This window comes from Lupinus angustifolius, chromosome LG13 (genome assembly GCF_001865875.1).
Source record: "Lupinus angustifolius cultivar Tanjil chromosome LG13, LupAngTanjil_v1.0, whole genome shotgun sequence".
NCBI lineage: Eukaryota > Viridiplantae > Streptophyta > Magnoliopsida > Fabales > Fabaceae > Lupinus > Lupinus angustifolius.
In genome coordinates, this window is record NC_032021.1 from 1853329 (window position 1) to 1877499 (window position 24171).

Below are 24171 nucleotides of genomic sequence, written 5' to 3' on the forward strand. Positions count from 1 at the left end.
GGCACACATAAAGCACCAAATTATCAAATGAGCCACAAAGTTGACAAATGTGCTATAAAATATCCAGTGATATGGTACAATATTTATTTTAGTCCCTTGATTTCTTAAAAAGTAACCAAACCCTGGCTTTATATCTTATACAAACTGCCAGGAGATATACTGAAAGAAAACAAGACACAAGCATATTTGTGTTTATCTGCAGAATCTACTGTTATGATACTCAGTTCTACAAAAGCCTGTTGAAGAAACTCCATATATAATAAATACTAAGATAGAACACTATATACATCAAATTGGGTGGTATAAAACAAGAGTGCAAGGAGGGTAACTTTTCTTCCATGCCTCTACCAATTTCATCCTGTTCACATGTTTGATAGCCTCATAAAATGGAACCGTCATATAACTAGGCATAAAGGGCAGCAAACCCACTTGCATTTTTTGGTAAACAGTAACTCCACTTGCATTTTTTGGTAAACAGTAACTCCACTTGCATTTTTTGGTAAACAGTAACTCCACTTGCTTTGGATGCAGTGGCCTTTGGCTGGTGGCAACTGTTCCCAATGGATAGCTAGATAGTTCATTGACGCTGATGATTACAAATCTGACATGCGGTGGCAGATTTGACATTTGCATAGGTACATTGCTCGCAAAACCAATGATTATCATCAGAAATGCTGCTTTGCAGAGTTCCCTTTCCTCTTCCACCTCTCCCCTTGCTGCTCCCCGCGGCGTTTTTTGAGCTTGTTGCTTCGATGGAGTCAGCTCGATTAGCACCCACATCAGATAGACCATTCTCTAATGCTCTAACTAAGTTCTCAAAGAAGTTCTTAGTCACACTGCCAAAAGTAATGGAAAAGAAAATCAAATAAGGCCTACACCCTTAAATTTCAACATCTAAAAGCTTTGAGCAACAAAAAAATGGGGAAGATCGTTATTCCTTAGTGATTTTCTAATTAATAAAACTATCATACTGAAACCAAATTGCCACACTAAAGACAAAGAAGACACTGCAAGGACAAACAAGACATTAAAATATATAGAAACAAAATATAAAATACACCCGGAATCAAACTGACGACAGAAGAACCTTTGATAGCATATAAGTATAGATTTCATTAAAGCATATCAGATATGTAAAGTATAAAATAAAAAATATATATAAGCTGCATGTTCAAATTCCAACTCAATGTTATAGTAGAATTTCTATATTTAATTCAAAATATGATTGTCAATAAGGTTGCTCTTTTTTCCAGAGGCACTTAATAACAATGAACCAAGTTAACCCGAACTCTAATCAGAACCCCAAAAAAAACAAATAAATAAAACAAGAGCACAGGGCAAATGCTTAACAAAACAGAAGGGACATATACCTGGTCAATCCAGCTAGCTTTGTACGAAAGTCATTAAATTCTCTAGATGGAGCATCAGCATTGATGAATGGATGCAGTTCCTTTTCAGCACATTGATGAAGTCTCTCCAGACCAGATTCTGCTTCACCTGAAAACAAAAATTGTAGTAGTTTATTATTTATGAGGGAACAACCACACACAACCCTATACTAATTATGTTAAAGTTAGCAAATTAAACCTTGTAAGTACTCAAAGAACTGTTTTTTCGCATGCTCATCATCCGGTAAATAGTAACCATATGCATACGTCCATTTCAGCACTCTCCTACACTCGACTATCTGCAAAGATGAAAACATTGATTAGGAAAACTTTTATGTCATCCTGAAATGAACCTTAATGCAGTTGTGACAGGTTAAACAGAAACTCCATATAGCTATAACAATGAAAATCGCCATAAAAATTATATACTAAAAAAACTACATTAGCAACTGTACCCCAGGGGAATAGCTGATCCACTCTTACAATAAACATGTTAAGGCTTCTTAATCTGAATTCATTATCGAAGCAAACTGAAGAAAGCCATAAAAAAGAGACAAGAAATTGATTTACTTGTAACCAGGCCTCGGTTATGAACTTAAGCTGTGACTCAGGCTGGCACTGTGTGTCGCTAAGCTTCTCAATCTGACAAAAGAAAAACGGAGGATTAGCGAGCAACTATATGATCCCTTTGGAGCATAATCAAAAGCCCATATAAGAAGCAAAAAGTACAAGAAAACATTTACATCATTTGTGATTTATTAACTACAAGGATAAATAAAATAAGCTTAGAGGGTGAGCCTCAAGCCCTCAGCGCAACGATAAGGTTGTTTGCCTTGTGACATGAGGTTATAGGTTTAAATCCTGGAAATAGTCAAATAGTTTCTTCGCTTGTGAGGGTAAGGTTGTGTCCGTCTACCTTCCACAGACCCACTAGGTAAGGCCCCATGCATTTGGTCGCTCTTTTTTAGGGATAAATAAAATAAGCTACTTCTTCAGAAATTACAATTTCATATGTCTGGCCCTATATGTTGCCAAACAGCCTTAAAATAACCGCCGAAAATGCTCTTGCAATTGTCAAACATTACATACTGGCTACAATATTAAATTTTAAAGAAAAAAGATGGATGCACACCAACTGTGCAATGACTTACATGAACAGTTTGCATCTGATGTAGATCTGCAAGAGCTTTTTGTCTTGACTGAAAGGCAAGAAAAAGTATATTGCACAATTCATATCAATTAAGAATATAACATGAAATATTCTAAAAATGGTTCTTCAATATAACTAGGTTTATGATGGCTTAATGTGAATACCCATACAAGATAACATATAACACAGTTTAAAAAGAAAACCAGTAACAATCCACTGTTCAACAAAAATAATTCACTTAAAACTAGCTAGTTAGCCTTCCACATGTAGGGATTTAAAAGAAATGATGGTATACACATTAAAATATTACCAGTTAGCTCTACCTTCACATTAAATTATTCTTCACATGACAGTAGTCAATTAGTTTTCAAAATGGCAGAAATACTCACAAAGTTAAATTTTATTGAAAAAGTGAGTTAAGAAATTGTACTGGAAGACATTATTCTGAAAAAGAATAAGTTAGAAGTGGTGCATACAGTTTGATTGCTGGCCCACCGCTCATAATAGTGTGTGTACCTCTCCAGTGAATTCTTTGCCATTTCTCTTCTCTTTTCAGAATCATCATACTACACACAAGAAAATTTAGTTCATAAGTAAATGACTACTCAAATAGACGTGAAGGGAAAAGTAGGCTACTTGTAGCCTAAAAAACTGTATCAAAAGAATTGTAGTAATTCTATGTTGATTACCACTCCCTCTTGCTTAGCTGATTCATAACGATTGCAAGCATAGAAACCACCAGTTCTTTCACCATGGTCTGACCATGCACCAAGGCATAGCCTATGTAGATAAGATGTATTAAATTCAGTGAAACTTCATATAAGCTCAAGCTAATCTAAAACAATGAAAATGGAAAAAAGAAACGAAGCATGTAATATAATTTTGCTACAAATTTAGAGGGGGTGGAAAGAAAAAAATGCATACCAGCAAAATTCAAATTTACAGGGTGGTGTGCATGTCATGTGCATGCACCCTTGGTTTTTTTCAATAGGCCGCTTGCACTTGGGACATGGCTTGGAGTTAGCAAGTATCCTGAAAGTCATTAAAATTAAGCTCGAGTTCTCAAGTGTTGCTTTTAAAAAGCTACGATGTATTAGTATATCTAATAAAACAGGGTATCCTTGACTGCTGAAAGAAATGCAATGTAAGCAATTCAAGGATCATGAAGGAGATCGAGTGAAAAATCCTATAATTCCATGGATTTATAACTAATCTGGTACATTGTAAATGAAGTTCAAACATTAACTACATCACTGTTCTCCCCTCAAGCATAAAAATTTAGATGGTTTTTCACCCCTCAAGCATAAAAACCTAGATGGTTTTTCACCCATCAAGTACTCCCCTATTTCACATGTCTATTTTAAAAATAGATCTTGCAGTTATTGAGAATACCACCTTACACAAAATATTAAGAGAATTCAGCAGAGCAAAACTCTTCCAGAAATTCGTACCAGTTCATGTTTTCAGACTCCGCACTGTTCTTCAAAATCCACTTTGCCACTGTGCCACAGTCCACTGGACGGTGAGCCTCCTCAGTGCACTGTTGTTCCAAAGGCACATCTTATCAGTCAGAAGAACAAACAAGAATATCCTAAAATGCAATACAAAAGAATCTTGATGAATCTATACACAACTTACATTCCAACAAAAACAATATGAACAGAGGCAAGAGACATCATAATTTCCACTACCAGCATCAAAAGTAACCGCATACTCACAACCTGGGGCGGGACACCACTTGGACTAAGCAAACAAAGGAAGCCAAAGAAATAAGATTAGTATGACAAACAGACAATGACAAAAGTAGAGTAAGTTATCATCACATGAGATAACCTCTAGAACCAATACAAAAAAATGGTTGCTACGCAGTATCTGATACGTATCATATTCGATACTTAATACTTATTAGATATTTTCGTCTCTATATACTTCAATTATTTACGATTTTTTTACAAATCTAGGTGATATATGCTGAACCATTAATCAACCGATTTATCTCTATAACTCTGTTTAGCGAGAATTTTTAATTAATGCTAACATTTTATTCGACATGCAAAGGGTTGTGGATGCATAATTAAAAGACATATCAGGTGGATTTCAATTGGCAGTATAATGAGAAGTACATATTCCACTACTATTACATACCTTCTTATTGTCTTCAATATAAGATCTAAGAAGGTAATGATCATATTTATGTTTATCATCGTCAGATGCTATGAGATCAATCATATCTTGACCAACAGCAGCAGCACAAGTTGGATCCGGACATCTCAACATCAAACACCCAGGACCATCATTAATGGATGTGCCAATATATCCTACAATATTGAAATTCACAGAAGAACATGATACGTAGTGGGGGAAAAAGACAGAAGGAAAGGACACTAAACGATACAGACAGCATATAAATGATTAAAAGGAACAGATTGACAAAAGCAAGTCCGATAAGCATTCTACAATTATACAAATAAAAACTAATGTTGGACACAGGAAATTACAACCAAGATCAAAATTCATATTATATCGCAAAAAAAAGAAACTAAATGAATATATATTCACCATATTGGCGAGATTTTACTGAGGTCATAAGAGCACAGAGTAAAAAGCACACAAGACATACCTGCCCAGCATGAGATACAGTAAGGATGGCCACAAGAAGCCATTTGAATCTTAGCACGAGGATACTTTTCAAAGCAGATGCCACAAGCAAGCTAGACAAATGAAAGAAGAAAAAATGAAACATAGATGGCAAGAGAAAATAAAATCAAACTACATTATTGACCAGCTTTAAAACCCTACTACGGATATCTTACTTCTTCATCATTAGGATACTGGACAACTGGCTGCTCCAACAAACCAACTGCTTTTCGGACACTGTCTTCATCAGCAAACCATGCATCATGCACTTTACTGACACTCCTGCGAAAGCAACTCATATCTCTTACAAGGGTATAAAGTAAATAGACTACACAATAAGTGCAACCAAAACATCACATATCATCGTACACATGGAACATATGATTCATGTCAGCATTATAGCAACACATTAATGACTCAAATGTCAATCAATACAAGGTTTAACATTAGAAAAAATTGAGTTTACCAATTATAGTGACGGAGTAGTATGCTTGCAGAAACTTTTGATATGGAAAGAACAGTTGCAACTCTATTGATGTCCTCGTCTTGTCTTTGCTGGATATCTGATTCCTTCAATATGGTAAAATTTTGCTGAAATCCAAACATGTATCAAATGTTAGAGGGGAAATCATATATCATTGCATAAATAAAACTAAAAGGAAAAAATCGTGTTAACAATTCGTTCTGTATGTTCATGAATAAGATTACTGATAATTTCTGCTAACACTATGAAATTAAAATGAAAGGGAAAACCCAAAAAAACAAAACTTTTGTACATCCAAGTGATTCTCTTTTTTTTTTGACATTCTCCGTCGAATTAAAAATTAGGGAATTGAGATCGAGAATGGATTGGAAGAGAAGTACCTCAGGGCGACGAGAGAGGACTCGGTCGGCATCATCAGCATCGTCGAAATAATCATCACCAGCGTCATCATCGTAGTCGCTGTAGTAATCGACGGGAGCATCGTCGCTGTAGAAATCATCATCGAGGGAATCGATATCGTTGGCATCGTGCATATCATCAGAGGAATCCATGGAACCCTAAGCGGTGAAGATGTGAGAGAAGAGATGAGAAAATCTAGGGCACAGGAATTGGGAATTGGAAGAGAGAATGTGTTTTACTTTGGATTTTCTCTTATTCTTGTCCCAAACAAGAGGTTTGGTTTGAGGAATGGTAAATAATAAAGAAGTGAAAATAATGGTTTATGTTTGGTAGATAAATAAAAGGAAAGGAAGGGAAAAGAGAGAGAAAGGAAAGTAGAGAGAAGTGGGAAAAGTGAAGTGGAGAGAGTTAGGAAGGAAGGAAATAGTTGAGAGATGAGATAGATCAATCGGTGTGAGAACCACCGATTCTGGCCTAACCCACACAAATTGTATTTTAATCTTCAATTTTTATAAATATAAATTCCAACATTTTGATACTCATTCTATATATCTTTATACTCATTTTAAATTTAGTCTCATCTTAGCCATTAATTTTGCAGAAATTCAATTGTTTAAATTAATAAATAAATTTAAGTTATTAGATATTCATAAAATTAATAATTATGATGATGAGAGTAAATGGATCCTCACTCAATAGATATATATAGTATAAGAATTTTTTAGATTGTTATTATATTATTTACTATTTATTATTAACTCTTGAATAAAAATAATTCAAATAAGAATGATACATTAATTAACTATGAGTAAATCTTTACAATATCAGTCCATATATTTTATATTTTCTATATGGTTTGATTCTTTTTATAAAATCTAGAGAGATTGTATTTATTTTTTGAAATCTATTCTTATTAATTGAAGTTTTTTTCATACATAGTTTAATAATATCTCTTAACTTTTGTTCCAACTTCTACTTCATTTGTATCTCTTTGTAATAAATGTTGGAGCACTTAAAACGTTGGAATTGATATTAAATTTATTGTTGGAAATTAATTATGAGAAGTGTATAAAAATTTAATAGGGACATTTTAGTCAAATTATATTCAATTTTTATATTATTTATTTATTTATTAAATTGTGTGCATAACTTTAAACATTAATGAAAAATATCTTATTAATGTTACCAATAAAAATGAATATGACTTTATTGAAATCATTTTTTGTTCAAATCAATAAAAAATAATTATTTTTGTCAACACTAAAAAACTACTTAAGCTCATTAAATGAATCAAAAAGGTGATTGTTTATTATAAAAGGAAGAAGAAAAATATTATATATGATTTCTTTATAAATGTTTTAACATCAGAATCTGAAGTATCTTAACAATTTAGACAATCAAAATATAACTATCTTCACCCAAAATAAAGGAACATTTTTTACATCGTACTTGGAAAACTTATTGATTGTTATATATTAAACAACTTTTATACTTTTTTTTATGCATAGATCCTTATTTGCTTGATCACATTTTTTTTGGGATTTTAACATTATGGATAGGGGTTGAGGAAAGGGAAAGAAGCTAATAACTACTACCAATGATGAAGATCTCAAGAGTGATGAAGATGAAAAAGTTTATTATTTACAAAGGAGAAGAGGAAGAACACAAAATTTGGTAAAGGATGATTTTGATGAAGTTGTTGTAAATATAGAAGAAAATGATAATAACACTACCAAATTACCAACAATGGGGGTTCTAGCAAAGAGATTAATAGTCTCAATGCAAATGAAAGAAAAATGAAACAAAATTCAAATATGGATTTGGCAAAATCTAATGGATTACGGCATATAATGGAATTAGGCGTAAAATCAAACCAACCCTCATCTTTAGGTGTAGCTGTAAAAAGAAATATACAAAAATTCCCCACTTAGAATGATAACATTAATACAATCATTACTAATATAAGTAATATAAATAAATAATAACTCTGAACTAATATTCATTTAGTTTGTGGCAAAAGAAAATAGCTGCGGTCATGGAAGTGATATTTTTTTATATATAAAAGTAATAAAAATGGAAAGAATGTGTTAGCCACTAAACATACATGACTGTGTAGCTTATATTCCAATAATAAAATAGAAGTCGAGTAAATTATGACAATAATAAATCTCAAACCAAAGATGAATAGTTATCATTAAAAGCTCATTTTTGTTCAATTGTCATCTTTTTAATCTTAATTATTTAAATAAAATTTATTTCTTCATATTAAATGTTTTCATTTTTTACGAAAATAAATATTTATATATATATATATATATAAAATCTATAAAATCAAAACAATCAGTAATCATTGTAACATAATTTTCATATTTGAAATTTACCCTCCCCTTAATAACTATCACAAATTTTACACGTTCTCTTATTGCTTTCATTCATTATTTTTAATCAATTCATCAATATTCCTCCATTATTTCATACAATCTCTTACTTTTATTTCCCTAACCCAAAAATAACACATTTGACACTTATAATAGTACATGAAAAACATCTAACAACTATGTAATGATATTAGAGGCACATAATGAGAATTTTATAGAAGTTCTGTATATCAATCATGTCAACTACTACAAATTCAATTTTATAATTTTATTAATCTTCTTACATCTTTGATTTCTATTGGGTTTTATATTGCATTTATTATATTTTTATTAATTTCTTCTTTGTGAGTTTTATCTCCAACCATAGGTCTTAAATCCACATATATAAATTGAAAGATGGATGACCTACAGGAACATACAAGAGTAACAAGACCTTAACTACACAACAAAAAAGTATTAAATTTGTCATTATTTTCAATTTGATTGACTAATTTTTTTCGTTTTATTTTACACTCACTAATCTCAATTTCTAAGAATTTACAGTGTAGGTATATATCATCGGATTCAGAATAAAAACATGTACACAGTCCTTTATTAATTTTCTGAATCATAGTATTAAAGATAGATTTTAATTTATAAAACTAATAAGATACTTACTTACAAAATCAATTGAAACAAAATGGAATCCATTTTTTATGACAACTATGGGGTTTCAACATTTTACTCTTTGGATAGATTTGATGTATAAAATTTAAGATAAGCTTAAATTATAATTGAGTGAACCACAGAAATAGTAGTCAATTTTTCCAAAAATTGGGTGCCCCACACCATCATCACTTGCTTGAACAAGTAGCATGGGGGACCTCAAGCCATAAGGTTCTCCGCCATTAAATTTGGAATTATTTAGCTTAGCTGTGAGTAATAAATAGTAGTCACTTCATAGTAGTTGCTGACTGTGATTAAAATCCTTTAACAAACTATCTTAAGATATTTTATAAGCAAATGATTCATTAAAGGATTAAAGCAAAAATATCTTCAAGATGTACGTGTAGTAATAATTTTTTAGTACAGATATTCCTTCAAGTAAGAAATTAATCTTTTTTGGGATCCGTGGTTATCTCTTTCAACAAGTGTCACTTTCACTAATCAAACCATTAAATTTTTATCATCTTAAAAATTTAACGAATTCTTACTTCATTATATTAACACCTTGTTAATTGGTAGAATAACAACTTATGAAAGAGAACATGTATAATAATATTGTCCCGTAGATACTCATATATATGAATTTTATTTTAAGTTAAATATTATATATTATAACTTTTATTACTTTGTTATCTTGTATAATTTATTTTATCATTATTTAAAAATGATTTTTTGTGATTAAATTATAGTACCAAATTTCTCATATAGATAAATTATTATTAATATAATAATTATTTTTATTTGATTATTATATAACGTATGAGTATATAGTTAAAGTTTAAAATGTGGGTATCTATGAATACTTCCAAATTATATGGATAAGTTGGTGCATGTATGAGCACAAATAAGTACTACTCATACTACCTTCAATGGTTTCCCTAATCCAAAAAACTATTAAACAATTTTTAGTTAAAGATATAGGAACACTAGGTTGTCATTTATGTCAATGTTGATTTAACAAAATACAAACATTTTTTTTTTGCCCTTTTAAAGTTTTTAGATTTCAGTATAAATTATAATAAATTCTTAAATCCATTTTTTCATTAAAAAAGTTAAATTTATTTTCACTCATTTACTGTCTGGATATACAGACAAATTAAGATAATGAAGAGTACATAAAGTATCAACTTCTAAAAAGAAAATGGCAAATAAAAAACCATTTGGTAAATTAAATTCATTAAAACAAGAACCATATAGAATTATTATTCACTAAGTAGCAAATCAAATAACAGCCGCCATATTTGTTTTCCACTTTTTGGTTTATAACTTTATATGCAAAAGTAGTCAAAAGGGTCCATATTTGACTATACTATTTCCACTTTGAACACTTGCATGGTTGGTTCTCTGAATCTTCTACCATAGTACTATTATTAATAATATTATAATAATCTTATCAACTATCTACTTTCCCTTCTATATAAACGCTCACCTTAATGTAAAACCATAAAACATAATCATCACTCACACTCTACAAGCAAAAGAAACATTATTAAGATTGAACATAATCATTAAACATGGTACTCAACAATATTCTGGTCCTTGTTGCTCTTGTTCTTTCAATGAGCACTTCCAAAGTTACTTCAACTGAAGCTTTAGTTGGAGTTGACCCAATTCTTGATGTTGCCTCCTTGAATAGACAAAGTTTCCCTCCTGGTTTTATCTTTGGAGCTGGTTCCTCATCATATCAGGTACACTATATATCCTTACATATTTTATTTTCTACATTAATTACTAATTAATTTTTATATGGCAATTACTTACTTTATTATACATATATGTATATATGTTGCAGTTTGAAGGTGCAGCAATGGAAGGTGGGAGAGGACCAAGTGTGTGGGATACCTTCACCCATAAATATCCAGACAAGATACAAGATAAAAGTAATGGAGATGTAGCCATTGACGAATATCACAACTACAAGGTACACTTACTTCAGATTAATACTTACTTCTACCTTCTAAACCTGTTATGCATGTTAAAGAAAAAGTGAGATTTTATATGAAAGACAAGTAATCTAAGAATAAGTCATATTTTTTTCTAAATTTATATCCAATACTTATTTGTTGTTCCTATATATTATAGGAGGATGTTGCAATTATGAAGGATATGAACTTGGATTCATACAGATTCTCCATATCTTGGTCTAGAATACTGCCAAGTAAGTCAAATCTGCCATTTACGACTATATATATATATATATATATATATATATATGTATTTATATATATATATTCTTGAATATTTCACTTTAATACCTATGTTTAAAATTAATATGTAAACATTATTATATCCACAGATGGAAAGTTGAGTGGAGGTATAAATCAAGAAGGGGTCAACTATTACAACAACCTTATCAACGAGCTATTGGCTAATGGTCAGAAATCAAACTCTATTATTCTTCAACTTTTTATTATCCTTGGCCTTTTAACAATTCTCTTGTTGTTGATAATAATCATATTAATTACATATCTATAATATATTGTTGCAGGTATACAACCACTAGTGACTCTTTTTCATTGGGATCTTCCCCAAACCTTAGAAGATGAATATGGTGGCTTCTTAAGCCCTCTCATTATGTGAGTTTCCATTCCAAAACATAGCTTATAATTATTTCCCACCTAGCAAATACTCTTAAGGAGATATATAGTAAGTAATGTATTGAACTTTACAAATTAATAATTTCAGAAAAGATTTTCGGGATTATGCGGAAATTTGCTTCAAGGAATTCGGTGATAGAGTGAAGTATTGGGTTACTTTAAATGAACCATGGAGTTATAGCAGTAATGGGTATGTAAATGGAAGAATGGCACCAGGTCGTTGTTCTTCATGGGTGAACCCAAATTGCACTGGTGGTGATTCTGCCATAGAGCCATATTTGGTTACACACCACCAACTTCTTGCTCATGCAGCAGCAGTTCGTGTATACAAGACTATGTTTCAGGTTCGTTATTACAACAACATGCATGTTACTTTTTTTTATTACAAAGATTAACAAATTATAATAAACTAAAGGAGTTTAATTTTGTGCGTGCATCATGCAGGAATCTCAAAAGGGTTCAATAGGAATAACGTTGGTAGCTAATTGGTATCTACCACTCTCAGATACCAAGTTAGATCAAAAGGCTGCTGAAAGAGCAATTGACTTCATGTATGGATGGTAAGAAATCATCTCTCTCTCCTTTGAAAAAGTGTTTTAAATTAAGGTTATACTAATGTGATCATAATTATAATTACCATACTATTGTGTAAATTCACAAAACTATAGTATCATGACCATAATTATAATCATGAGCTGCAATCCAAAATGATAATATATATTAAGAGTTTGATTATGTATGGTTATTGAGTTGTTGATAGAAAATTAAGCAAAACTAATCGAAAGTTGATTGGTCTGTCAGGTATATGGATCCACTGACATCAGGAGATTATCCAAAAAGCATGCGCTCCCTTGTGAGAACACGTTTACCAAAGTTTACAGCAGAACAAAGCAAGTCACTGATTGGCTCTTTTGATTTTGTTGGCCTTAACTATTACTCTTCAACCTATGCCTCTGATGCACCTCATCTAAGCAATGCTAAACCTAGTTATGTCACAGATGCTTTGTTCAACCCTGCATGTAAGGACCCCTATATAAGTATATATATATATATATATCTATATATATGTCTATTAAACCTCTAAATTGCATATATATTGATTCTGATAATGTCTGACAATGGTACTTTTTATTATGTTTCTAAATAATTGCAGTTGAGCGCAATGGGAAACCCATCGGTATAAAGGTGAGTTTGAGCACCTAAATTTGTATTAGCTTTACAAATAGTGTAATAATGCAATTGAAAGATATATAAACAAAACTATTTTTTAATGATGCAGATTGCTTCAGATTGGTTGTATGTTTATCCAAGAGGAATTAGAGACCTTTTGTTATACACCAAGGAAAAGTACAATAACCCATTGATTTACATTACTGAAAATGGTAAGTAATGCCTATCTATAATATTATTCATCATGTGATTTTTTTCTCTTAACCTATATTCAAAAGAGTAGGTTCACAATTTGCATTATGCTTATATATATATCATTTAATTTAATTTACAGGTATAAATGAGTTTAATGATCCAACATTGTCACTAGAGGAATCACTTATGGATACTTTTAGAGTTGATTATCATTATCGTCATCTCTATTATCTTCGATCTGCGATTAGGTATGTTAAATAAAATTTATTTATAAGGTCTATATGTTTTTTCATTGGACAATTTTAAATCATTTTTTATTGACTTATTTTTATTTTATTTATGGCAGGAGTGGTGTAAATGTAAAGGGATATTATGTGTGGTCCTTGTTCGACAACTTTGAATGGTGCTCAGGCTATACAGTACGATTTGGAATGACCTTTGTGGATTATAAAAATGGGATGAAACGATACAAAAAACTCTCTGCATTATGGTTCAAGAGTTTTCTGAAGAAAGAAAGTAGATTCTATGATTCTAGTAAATAATTGATTTTAAGAGATTTATTATCTAATTAATTCATTTTGTAAATAGATGATTTGTATAGTATTCTTTTATTCTTTTGATCTAAGGGGTACCAATTAGGGAAATGGAGACATATGTGTATTGATTCATTTTATTGTTATAATGAGAATGAATAAAATTCTCAACACTGTAGTCATTGAAATAAAAATATTATTCATGATTGGTTGTATTTGTTACTTTAGCTTGTCTTATATTATGGATGGTTAATGTCAAATGATATTTTGCTTCAGGACATTGTAAGCATTAGTTTATACTGTATACATAATGAGATCTTATCTTTGGTTCAAGAACTTCCTTAGAAATGTTGGTCATATATGTTTCTGGAAATGCTGCTTGAGGCACTACTCTAGGTTGATGCGACTCCCTCTCTTTCAAGAGGATTTGCGGCATGTCAAGCCCTGGTAAGATTCTTTGCTTTGTATCGAATTAAACCACATGCTCCACCGCTTATGCGGCCCCCCTCAATTCCTTTGAGTTTCATTCTTGTGTGATACATTACCATGTACTATTCTGTTATATTGAAGCTCAAGCAAATTTACATCAATTTAGTCTAGAAAGTGTGTAGAAGAATGTAACATTATTATACATAATATAAGTTTGATAATCTATATAGATATACTACATGGAACCCCCATTCCAGTGACTCCTGGTTTTGAGAAAGGCTTTAAAAGCTCATATGGCATAATGCCAGCTCCATTTCTGTTCTTCAAGTTTGCATTTTCATTCCTTGCATCAATCAATCGTTCTAGTTTCTTCAATCTCTCTCTAAACTGTTCAAAAGCATCCTTTACCACAGGATCTTCACTCCATGATGGTTCCATTTTCTCTCCTATGTATTCCTCGTCCGGCGAATGAGTTGAGAGTATATCCAATACAGCCATGACTGTAGTTGCTTGGAGTTGTGAAGGAAAGCACTTCAAAAGTGTTCTTTCAGGTTTTGCAATGAACTTTTTCCATTCTTCTTCTGTAGGGTCCTCTGAAGGGACTTTAGTCCTTGCAATTGTAGGCCTATTTGGGAAATAACCACCATATGCATATTGTCCAAAGTTCACTGCTGCATGATAACCAGAAGTAACCCATATTATTATATTAAGGATTCCAATAAGGTCTTTGGGAGTTTGAAGAACTGGCCACCATGGTTCATCTTTTTTGTCAGCATGACCAACTGTTCTAATCTCTGTCCACCATGCATGGAGCTCCTCATCTAAAGCCACAAGACTTGGTTCAGGGTAATAATGGTTGACATAGTCAGTGACCCATTGCTTTATAATGTCCCATAGAAGGAGTCCATCATTGGCATAGGGATAGTCTTCAATTGTTAGCCTTAAGCCATGTGGAGCAAATGGATCTTTCTCAGCCATTCCCCTAGTAAGGAAAATATAAAGCAAATTCATGCATCTTGTGACAAGCACATTATTAATCAATAATCAATTTATCTGTAATCAGGTGTATGAGTGTATCCTTGGTGCAGAAGAAATATTTTCTAGATTGGAAAGAATTGAAAATCATTCTGGAACTTTCGCTTTACTTTCTTTTCTTTATGAAGTTATCAAATTACCTCATGATTAGGTCCGCGGGTAGAGCTTGCATGTCAAACCTCCATTCAAGATCATAGGCAGCAGAACAAATCTCCATTGAATACTTTCCAGGCGAAAATGCACTCTCAATTGTGCCACCAGCATTAATAAGTGCTTCTCGTGCCAAAGCGTTAATTTCTATCGTGTAACGAAAATGAGGGTGCAGCAATCTATATATGGGGTGCATCACACTAAGTTGCCTGTTAGTTGCAATAACATAGGGCTCTGTCACACAGTGAGTTCTTAACCTACACAACAGAAATTGCAAATAACAGACCGAAAACAAATCTAATTAGTAAGGAGGAAAATATAACTGCAATGGAAAATGGGTTCTAAGATAGGATAAACACAATTAGCATTAACAAATTTTCCAACACCATTTGTATTTTTATGTAGTGTGTACAATTTATATCAATGGCTTAGGTTAAAATCTAGTTGCTAAGATATTTCGTACCAATGACTAACAAGTTGGTGATAGCCAGAGTCATGTGAAAGAACATGGGCCTTGGCAATTCTCCAGAGCCAAACACTGGTTGAGTGCCAAGTAGGTGTGAAAACTTGCTTCCATTGACCCTTTCCATCCATGGGTGGTCTAGTCAGCTCAATGGCAAGAGGTCTCAGTGTTCCATCCGGGGTTAGAAAGAACAAAGTGCGCGAACCGTACAGTGTTTTCCCCTTAAGTTTGCGTATTTTGCTAACATATGGTAAAAGCAAGTCATGGTAGTCTAGCATGAACAGCTTTTTTTCTTTGATTGCCTGAAAGAGAGCATAAATCTTTATATCATAATCATATATGCACTCATAATTTGTTAGATAAACAAAGGGTTTGATCACTTAAAAGGGTATGTAGCACTTCAGGTAAAATACAAGTGACAGTATCTTATGAAGAAAAATTAAATGAGTGAATTCTTACCCATTTATCCTGAATTAGAATTTATAATCCAAATCTGATAATGAAATGAGTCATAGACGAATAAGGCTTTATAATTCTGCATATTTGTTTATATTGTTTTGCACCTTATCTATAGTTAGACATTCCTGTTTCTGCTACTTCAGACATGTATATGAGCGATTCTGGTTTATCCTATGCAATTCTGTTGTATTTTGTTAAATTTGGCTCTCAGTTTCTCTCCTCAATAAAATCTACCAAGAATGGAATGGAATGGAATCACATTTAAATTAAGAGTTGAACCTTTTCTACAGGAAGTATGCCTCCAATCTCCTTATTGATAATTTCCGACGTAATTGCTGATTCTGCAGGACCATATTTCTCTGGGTCAAGTTTACTCCTCAATGGCCATTCCTGTCCAAGAAAGCAAATTACCATAATTACTTAACAAGTAATGTGATATGATTTCTAATCAGTGAACTATAGTATAGATGAGAAACTGGTCAATTTGGACTTTCAATGAGTTAATTTTAGAAGAAAACAGAAAGTAAATGAATCAAATCAATGTCTGTAAAATGATACATACTTTGACCAACTTTATGCTACATGGGTTGAGACCAGCAATAGTTTGTCTAGCAAATTCTTCATCTCTAAACCAGAAAAACCTATCCCCTGCAAACAAAACACAGATATAAAGTGTTTATATATGTGATACACTTAATGATCAGATTGAATTTAACTATAGATATTGTTTAAATAAATCAAATTAATTTTAAGAAGTGAAGTAAGTCTCACTGTTCATTGTCTCCGGAGTCTCAAAGCGAAGCATGTTTCCCTGATCACCCGAAATGTTTCTCACAAGCCTCGGCATGATGGCTTCTAGGAATCCCTTCTCCAATTCATCAGGAGGCAGGTCAAGCCCAGTGTTGAAAAGTGAATCTATCTCATGAAAGAATGGGAATGGAAGGTCCCCATCTCTGATAATTTTCCCCAGAGATGGAAGCAATATCAGCAACACACAGTGTAAGGACTTGGTAGAAAACGTTAGCTCCTTCACCTCGGAGAAGCATTCGTCCCTTGGAACATAAAATTTTCCATTTCTCTTTTCAGACAATGGATCTGCATCAACATGTTTACATGGCATATATGTTAGTACTTTTGTTTCTTTTGAATCAAGTGACACAATTAATTTATACATGTGAATCTATCAACGCAAACATAGTAAGATTCATCTTGTTTACACCAATAAGCATCTGGTTGTGCTTGATAATCGGCAAATCAGCTTTACAAGATGGAATCACTGGATTAAACATGATTTCAGTGGAACGAAAATCAAGTAGAAAGGAATAGAAGAATTTTCCAGCAAAGAAGTATGAATCCAAGCCAAGTCTTCCAACAAAACAAAAGAGACTTAGCAGTGAGGTTCTTACATTGTTTTCCTGATTCTAGAAATTGGCAAATTATAGTGTTATTAGATAGAGTTAGAGCTGAACTATCATATGATGTAATGCAAAGGATATGCTTATACACTCTTTTTAACATTCTCTCTACATTACCCGCTAAATAGACAATGAACTAATGTGATCGCGCTAGTCCTTCCTGAAATCTGTCCAATAATAAAGAGTGTATTTGACGATGTTAAAAAGAATATGTTGCTAGTATTTGTATGTATCGATTACCTGCTTCGCTATGTGGACGTCCGGTTCGGCAACGTCTAGGATAAGGTAGTCCTTTGCTTCCCAAAGGCGGTCTTTGAAGATCAAGGCCTCTATCAGGATCTCCAATGTCGTTGTATATATCGTAATCATATATTCTTTCAAAGCTCTTGCGTTCTCCTTTTCCATTTCCTCTTAGATTACTCAATTCTTCTGCTCTTAATCTTGTTAAACCACTTGGTGTATCTGAAGGTAAGAAACACTACACCAATAATAGAAAAAAATTACATTTGTGCAAATTATATAAGCATGTAACACATACCCTAGAGTTTAAATTAAATGACATGCCCAAATGGCCATGTGGAATGTCGTGTGCCATAACACGCATTCGATACACAACCACAGATGCCCTCACGGACTGGTCATGATTACTTATGTAACTCATACTAACAGTTCATCAGGAACATGACCCACGACCATGTGTCTCTACACGGTCTGGTCGTGTTCCACTTCAATATGAGTCATTTGCACAACAAATATGAAATTGATTTCGAAATCTCTAATTATATAAACATGTAAGAAATACACATAGGATTTAAATTAAATGAGATACCAATTAAGTAAAAGGTAATAATAATATAAGTTATATAGTAAGTACCTTGTTGGTGAAGAAAACTCTTTTGGAGGGACTATCAAACTTAGAGTGAACCCAAGAGGCACAATCAAAATGAATAGGACCTTGTAGGAGACCATTAAGAATGATGGATTCAAGGAACATTTCTTTGTGATGCTCATTTTCAACAAGAACTGCACCAATCTCTCCAAAATCATTTGGGATTTCAAAATCAGTTTCATACTTAACTGATTTTTCACCTTCTCCTGCTTTGTGTGCATATGCTTTAACTGTCTCTTTTTCTAGTCCCGTATCTAATTCCACAATCAATTATTAATTAAATACAATTACAAAATAACAATTGATAACATGATATATAAGAAGAATTTCGATCCTCTCCATTACTGGAGAGTCCATTACCATATTGAGATCATGACACGTAGCAAAAATAAAAATTCAACAATCCTAATTTTAACTTATTTTTTAATAAAATAAATTATAGTTATTGTTTTTCCTTAAAATCCAGTACTGGACTCTCCGGTACTGGAGAGGAGTTGGACTCATATAAGAAGGGGTGTTGAATTAAATTCTTAGTATTGTTTGAGTTACAATTTAAGGTGGTTCTAATCAAGGTTATGCTAATCCAAGATTTATGGTTCTAGCTAATTTTAGTTACTGCACCAAATGTCTAATATTCATATGATTAACAAAACTATTTCTATTTAAATATTTTATATTATAATGTTTTTAAAAATAAAATTTAATGATGGGGATGTTTGAGAAACGTCAACCAGACAAATCACACCCTATTTTTTGTCAAGGTAAAGAGAAAAATCAAAGATTCTTTTTGGAAGGTGTGGGATAACATAAAATTATCAAAAACTGACAAGTATATAGGTTGTGCTTTGTGCGGTTGAGTGAGAAGTAATTTCTCTCCAAAGTTATGTATCACTTCATATATTATATGTTTCTTATTAGTTAGAAAAATAAAATATAAATTAAATATATATTAATTTTATATGTTCTGACCAATTAGAAATATATGGTATATGGAGTGGTACAAACTTTGAGATAGAAAAAAAATATTTTCCATAAGTGCCGATAGAGACAATGTCATGCTTTATAATTTTGCTATGAATATACCTAGAGATAAAGATTACAATGTCCCATAATTCTTTTGTTTATATATCTCAAACCAATTAGACTTTATAAAATAATATTAAAATATTCATTTCTATTTTTATAATTTTTATTTTTAAATAAATTGAAGTTTTCTCATTAATTTAGGATACAAATATGATATAAATAAAAACATATGATCATTATTCACACCTAGCACCATATGCAATTTGCATGGTCCATGGACCATTTTAATTGGACTTAACCAACATTCACGTGGTCCTCTCTTATCGTATATTTCACGTGGTAGAGATAATGTTGCATAGCTGATAACAACAGTGTAACATTACATAGTCATATAAATCATACTCTAGTTAAAATGTGATTTATAGTAAGGAAAGTGAATTACCATATAAATTATTGTTTGTTTCTGTGCGAAAATGAAAGTTCATTGTCCTAATTAATGTTGGACAACAATAATTCAGGGCACTTCTGAATATTTACAAGAACCATTGGCTGGGGTTTATTTGATAATTTAAGTTTGATCTATCCCCTTCAGCTATTATTAGGTTTAGAACTCAATCCAACTTGTAATTATGGTACATCATCAAACTTTGTGATACTGATTAGTCCCACAACTTCACTTCTGATTCTAAAATGTTAGAACCTGACTTTAGATTCGAGGGATGAGGATAAAGAATATAAAAGTCAATATTGTTTTCCTTTCTTCAATATTTTCATCATATGTACTAAAATTTATCATAAAAATAAATTATCAACTTATTCATTTTTTCCCTTCTCTTTCAATCATCTTAGTTGAGTCTATGTGTTTCTATTAACAAAATTGTATGTGTGACACATTAAGTAAACACTTAGATTTTTTCTGAAATTTTCACACTAGAAATTCAAATTCGATAAAGCGAAACAACATCGTTTCATAATCGAAATAAAATATTTGTCTTCTTTCCTTTCTTTGTTATCAATTCTAGGAAAAAACACAGCTCAATCTCTCGAGTTTTTTTGTATACTATATTAATCTTTATTACACATTTTCTCTATTTTTGAAACACCATCACCATCCATGTAGATCAGCAACCACTTAAATCTCATGTTATAAAATCCTTCCTTTCACTACTATAAATCTATGGGTGTGCTCAATTTCATATTCTATATACACAATCTCAAAATCCTTTAAACAAATCCAAAACACATATCCTAAAACAAAAATAAAAATGTTAAAATTTCGTAGTTTGAACTACCTTGTTTAACAAAGATATGAAAATGTAGTTCAACTTCTCAAATAACAAAGAAGTTAAACCTAATTAAAATCTTAAAACAACTATTTCATTGGGCCCTTCATTATCAAAGAATGTGATATTATACATTTAGTTGTCGTATGATGGTATTCATCAAGTTTCATTTTAAAAAAAAAATCGAAGAATGCAATATTATGATTATACATTTGGTTATCGTATAAATGTATAATGGTATTCAACAAGTTTCACTTTTTTTAAATCTAATAATGTTTTTTTGGTACTACTAATGGTATCTGCTCACATTTTCTGGGTAAAGAATTAATCTCTTTCGAGATTTGTAGTTGTTCCTTCCAACAAGTTTCGCTCCCAAGAATTAGATCATCAACCATGGGAATCCAACGAGGCCTTATACTATTATATCAACTTCTTTTTAGTAAAATCCAAGAATGTGATATTAAGGGATATATTTTACTATTTATGTCAAAGATTTATCTTGGTAGCTTTCACACTAAATTTTTTATAAGTCAATTGATACAACAAATACAATAATAATATTATTATTAGTATGGAGAAAATTATTATTTTTATTATAGATAAGAATATACTACTATAATATTAAGCATGATTTTTTATTTATACCAATATAATAATATGTAACTACATTGGGAAACTTATAGGCGACTATCTATTGTTTTTTCTTTTTTTCTCTCATTGGCTTTACGTTTTATTTAATCTTTAGAAAAATTAAATGAGCAAAAAAATAATTTTAGTAATGTAATTTTTAAATATTCCAATTTTACCAATATGTTTATTCATATTCACTTATTTATTTGCATATCTTTGTTAGATACATTATACATTATCTTTCTAATAATTTATATTTGTAACTTATATTCTATCATTTATAAAAATTAATTTTATTATTATCACTCATAAAAAAATATTTTATTTAAAACTTCAGCCTATATAAATATTGTTTATGAAAATCTCAGATTTATAATGTTAAGTTTATTAGAAAAATGTGGCAGTGCCGATCAAAATGGCAATGAACTATAAAGTGGGAAATCAAATTCAAAACATATTCTCACTGAAATACATTTGCTTACTATTATAAAGGGAATGAGTAATTAAAAGACATAATTCTATGTTGCTCTATTTTTTCTGAGAATTTATATTATTCTTATTGTCTCACCCAAATACATTTACTTACTATTATAAAGGGAATGTGTAATTAAACGACATAATTATGTGTTGCTCTATTTTTTACTTATTAAGAATTTAGGTTTCCATCTTATATATTATTCTTATTCTCTCTCTAAATTAAATATATCATTATCATTAATAATTTTATATATTATATTTAAATTTTAGTTATAACTTTTATTTTTGTTAATATTGATCATCTATGATAATAACTTATTAAATTTTATAAAATTAGGGGTTTTATTATCCTCTATCCTTATCTTCCATATATTATTCTCTATCCTAAAAGTTGGGAATGAGCAATAACAAAGCTATTTAATTTTTAAGAAATAATATTCTGATAGTTAAATATAAATTTAAAAAATACTAAAGTTAGTTTTCTAATAATACACACTTACCTTTTTTTAATTGTTTATTATAATCTTACGTTAAGTTAAACATACCAAATTCTTAAATTAGATGCCATATGAATAACATAACAAATAAATTAATAAGCATATATATATACTTACCAGGATCAAGGTCAGAACTAACAAGCTCCAAGAGAAGAGATTTACCAAGCAAATCTGTTATATCATCAATTCCTCGATCTAACCTTAGACTTGAGAAGAAGCCAGACTCAGTTATTTTCACCTTAACTATGGTTTTAACCTTCAAAGTACTCTTCTTCTTTGTGCTCTTATCAGCAGCAGTAGTAGTAGTACTAGTATCTGATGATGCAGAAGTAGGGTTAGGTTGAATGTTTCGAGGAACAAAGAGGAACCCCTTATGCTTTTCCCTATAAACTTGTTTCTTCGACCATAGTGGAAGATTTGAAGCCCTAGTATTGCTAAGAATGCCATGAATGAATGGACTCGGTGGAAAGTGATGAAGGGTTTGGTTGGCATGATATACTTGAGGCTTTATCATCTTTCTTCTCTGGTTTAGCTGTATGGTCCAAAATGTTCCAAACAACTAATCTTGCTTTGTTTTTGCTCTCTTATATATATGATCCATGATATCAACTTTTCGGCTTTGAGTGAGGATATTGTTCACACTTCATATGTAATAAATATAGAAATTTATGGTCCATGTTTTGGAAGGATAAAGATAAATAGAAGACTTCCTTTTTGTTTTATTCCCTCTAAAAACCATCTCACAACTTAAGTTTTACCATATTAGTTTTAAAGTACTAATTAATTGTTGGTTTAGTGCCAAAAAGTCTCGCTAGATTCTCATAAAATCAAGAGTTTATTTTTAGGAACGACATTTATTGGGAGAGACGATCACATATCTTGAGAAAGATTAGTTCCTTAGATATAAGGAAGGATAACCTTATTAGTACAAAAAAAATTAGTTTTAAAGTACTATTATTGTTTAGGTTTTTATTATCTTTAACATTTTTAATTATATTTATTTTTAGTGGCGTTTTTATTTTGAAACTTGTTGAGATTTTTTAAGGATAAATCATTGTAAACATTATCTATATTTAATTTAATGTCAATATATAGCTTTTAAAATTGATTTTAATTTTGATGATAGCAATTATATATCCAAGTTGGTTCACTTATTTTCAATAGTGCTATTCTGAATTCATAATTTTTCCATGTCAAGTGGATTATTCCAATTTTAGCATATCAATTAGGATATTAATTGCTATTATTCATATTCAATAAGTTAGTATTCTTTTTTTTAGTTGCTGATTTTTTATTTGATTTTTAAATAGGGATATGTGATTTAGGATAATCAATTTATTTCTAATTAAGCTTGTGTAAGGAGTAGAAAAATCCAACTCAAAGATGTATATAAGCCATGAAAATAAAAAACACAAAAACCAAATAACACGAAGATTGATTTGAATCTACGATAAAACAAAAGGACATGCACGACGTGCAAAACATGAACAATCCGTGTTCTTGCAATAACATTCTACAACATAGTATCTACCAACGTATTGATTGAAGTGATACATACTTGATTCCCCTTAAGTAAAGTCTTGGGTTCGAGTCATGTGGATGAAAAAAATACTTATTAGGAAAGTTAAACCCACATACTTATTAATGTTTCCGGCTCAAACAGATTACCTCCAGTGTGAAGAAACATATGGGAAACAAAAAAAAATTTCTACATCATATTATCTGCAAAACTGGAATGAGAAGTGAGATAGTGTTGTTTGGTATCCATTTAGAATAAAAGAA

General features: G+C 31.1%; 3 protein-coding genes across 6 annotated transcripts; 1 reads left to right on the forward strand and 2 right to left on the reverse strand.

Moving 5' to 3' along the window:
• On the reverse strand, positions 1–6425 carry LOC109325354 (probable E3 ubiquitin-protein ligase ARI8). 4 transcript variants are annotated; one of them, XR_002105126.1, is made up of 16 exons: positions 6040–6425; positions 5642–5766; positions 5352–5457; positions 5159–5249; positions 4684–4856; positions 4177–4281; positions 3990–4078; positions 3463–3570; positions 3228–3318; positions 3015–3104; positions 2540–2587; positions 1959–2030; positions 1588–1687; positions 1371–1497; positions 523–836; positions 1–420 (listed from the first exon to the last, which is right to left on the reverse strand). XR_002105126.1 is itself a non-coding variant. In XM_019557660.1 (15 exons), the coding sequence occupies exons 1-15, from the start codon at positions 6208–6210 to the stop codon at positions 578–580; spliced, it is 1755 nt and encodes a 584-aa protein (XP_019413205.1). In that variant the 5' UTR covers positions 6211–6424; the 3' UTR covers positions 1–577. The 4 variants fall into 4 exon arrangements, 1 of the variants encoding a protein (XP_019413205.1); XR_002105125.1 differs by having other exon boundaries at positions 1–440; positions 498–836; positions 6040–6424; XR_002105124.1 differs by having other exon boundaries at positions 1–436; positions 494–836; positions 6040–6424.
• Positions 10606–13809, forward strand: LOC109325810 (cyanogenic beta-glucosidase-like). Its single transcript, XM_019558381.1, has 12 exons — positions 10606–10829; positions 10934–11062; positions 11224–11299; positions 11438–11515; positions 11630–11717; positions 11827–12082; positions 12183–12298; positions 12540–12757; positions 12892–12923; positions 13018–13120; positions 13243–13351; positions 13450–13809. The coding sequence occupies exons 1-12, from the start codon at positions 10656–10658 to the stop codon at positions 13643–13645; spliced, it is 1575 nt and encodes a 524-aa protein (XP_019413926.1). The 5' UTR covers positions 10606–10655; the 3' UTR covers positions 13646–13809.
• Positions 14178–23033, reverse strand: LOC109325809 (linoleate 13S-lipoxygenase 2-1, chloroplastic-like). Its single transcript, XM_019558380.1, has 9 exons — positions 22507–23033; positions 18462–18730; positions 17828–18065; positions 16944–17267; positions 16735–16820; positions 16452–16562; positions 15714–16015; positions 15241–15507; positions 14178–15047 (listed from the first exon to the last, which is right to left on the reverse strand). The coding sequence occupies exons 1-9, from the start codon at positions 22901–22903 to the stop codon at positions 14288–14290; spliced, it is 2754 nt and encodes a 917-aa protein (XP_019413925.1). The 5' UTR covers positions 22904–23033; the 3' UTR covers positions 14178–14287.

Excerpts from the sequence above, each read along its gene's own strand:
- LOC109325810 (XM_019558381.1), top strand. The coding sequence starts at position 10,656 with ATGGTACTCAACAATATTCTGGTCCTTGTTGCTCTTGTTCTTTCAATG. Across the intron at positions 11,516-11,629 it reads CAACGAGCTATTGGCTAATG|GTATACAACCACTAGTGACT; the intron begins GTCAGAAATCAA and ends ATATTGTTGCAG. Across the intron at positions 13,352-13,449 it reads TATCTTCGATCTGCGATTAG|GAGTGGTGTAAATGTAAAGG; the intron begins GTATGTTAAATA and ends TATTTATGGCAG.
- LOC109325354 (XM_019557660.1), bottom strand. The coding sequence starts at position 6,210 with ATGGATTCCTCTGATGATATGCACGATGCCAACGATATCGATTCCCTC. Across the intron at positions 4,857-5,158 it reads CTGTATCTCATGCTGGGCAG|GATATATTGGCACATCCATT; the intron begins GTATGTCTTGTG and ends TCAATATTGTAG. Across the intron at positions 3,105-3,227 it reads CAGCTAAGCAAGAGGGAGTG|TATGATGATTCTGAAAAGAG; the intron begins GTAATCAACATA and ends TCTTGTGTGTAG.
- LOC109325809 (XM_019558380.1), bottom strand. The coding sequence starts at position 22,903 with ATGATAAAGCCTCAAGTATATCATGCCAACCAAACCCTTCATCACTTT. Across the intron at positions 16,563-16,734 it reads GTAGCATAAAGTTGGTCAAA|GAATGGCCATTGAGGAGTAA; the intron begins GTATGTATCATT and ends TTTCTTGGACAG. Across the intron at positions 15,048-15,240 it reads CCCGCGGACCTAATCATGAG|GGGAATGGCTGAGAAAGATC; the intron begins GTAATTTGATAA and ends TTTCCTTACTAG.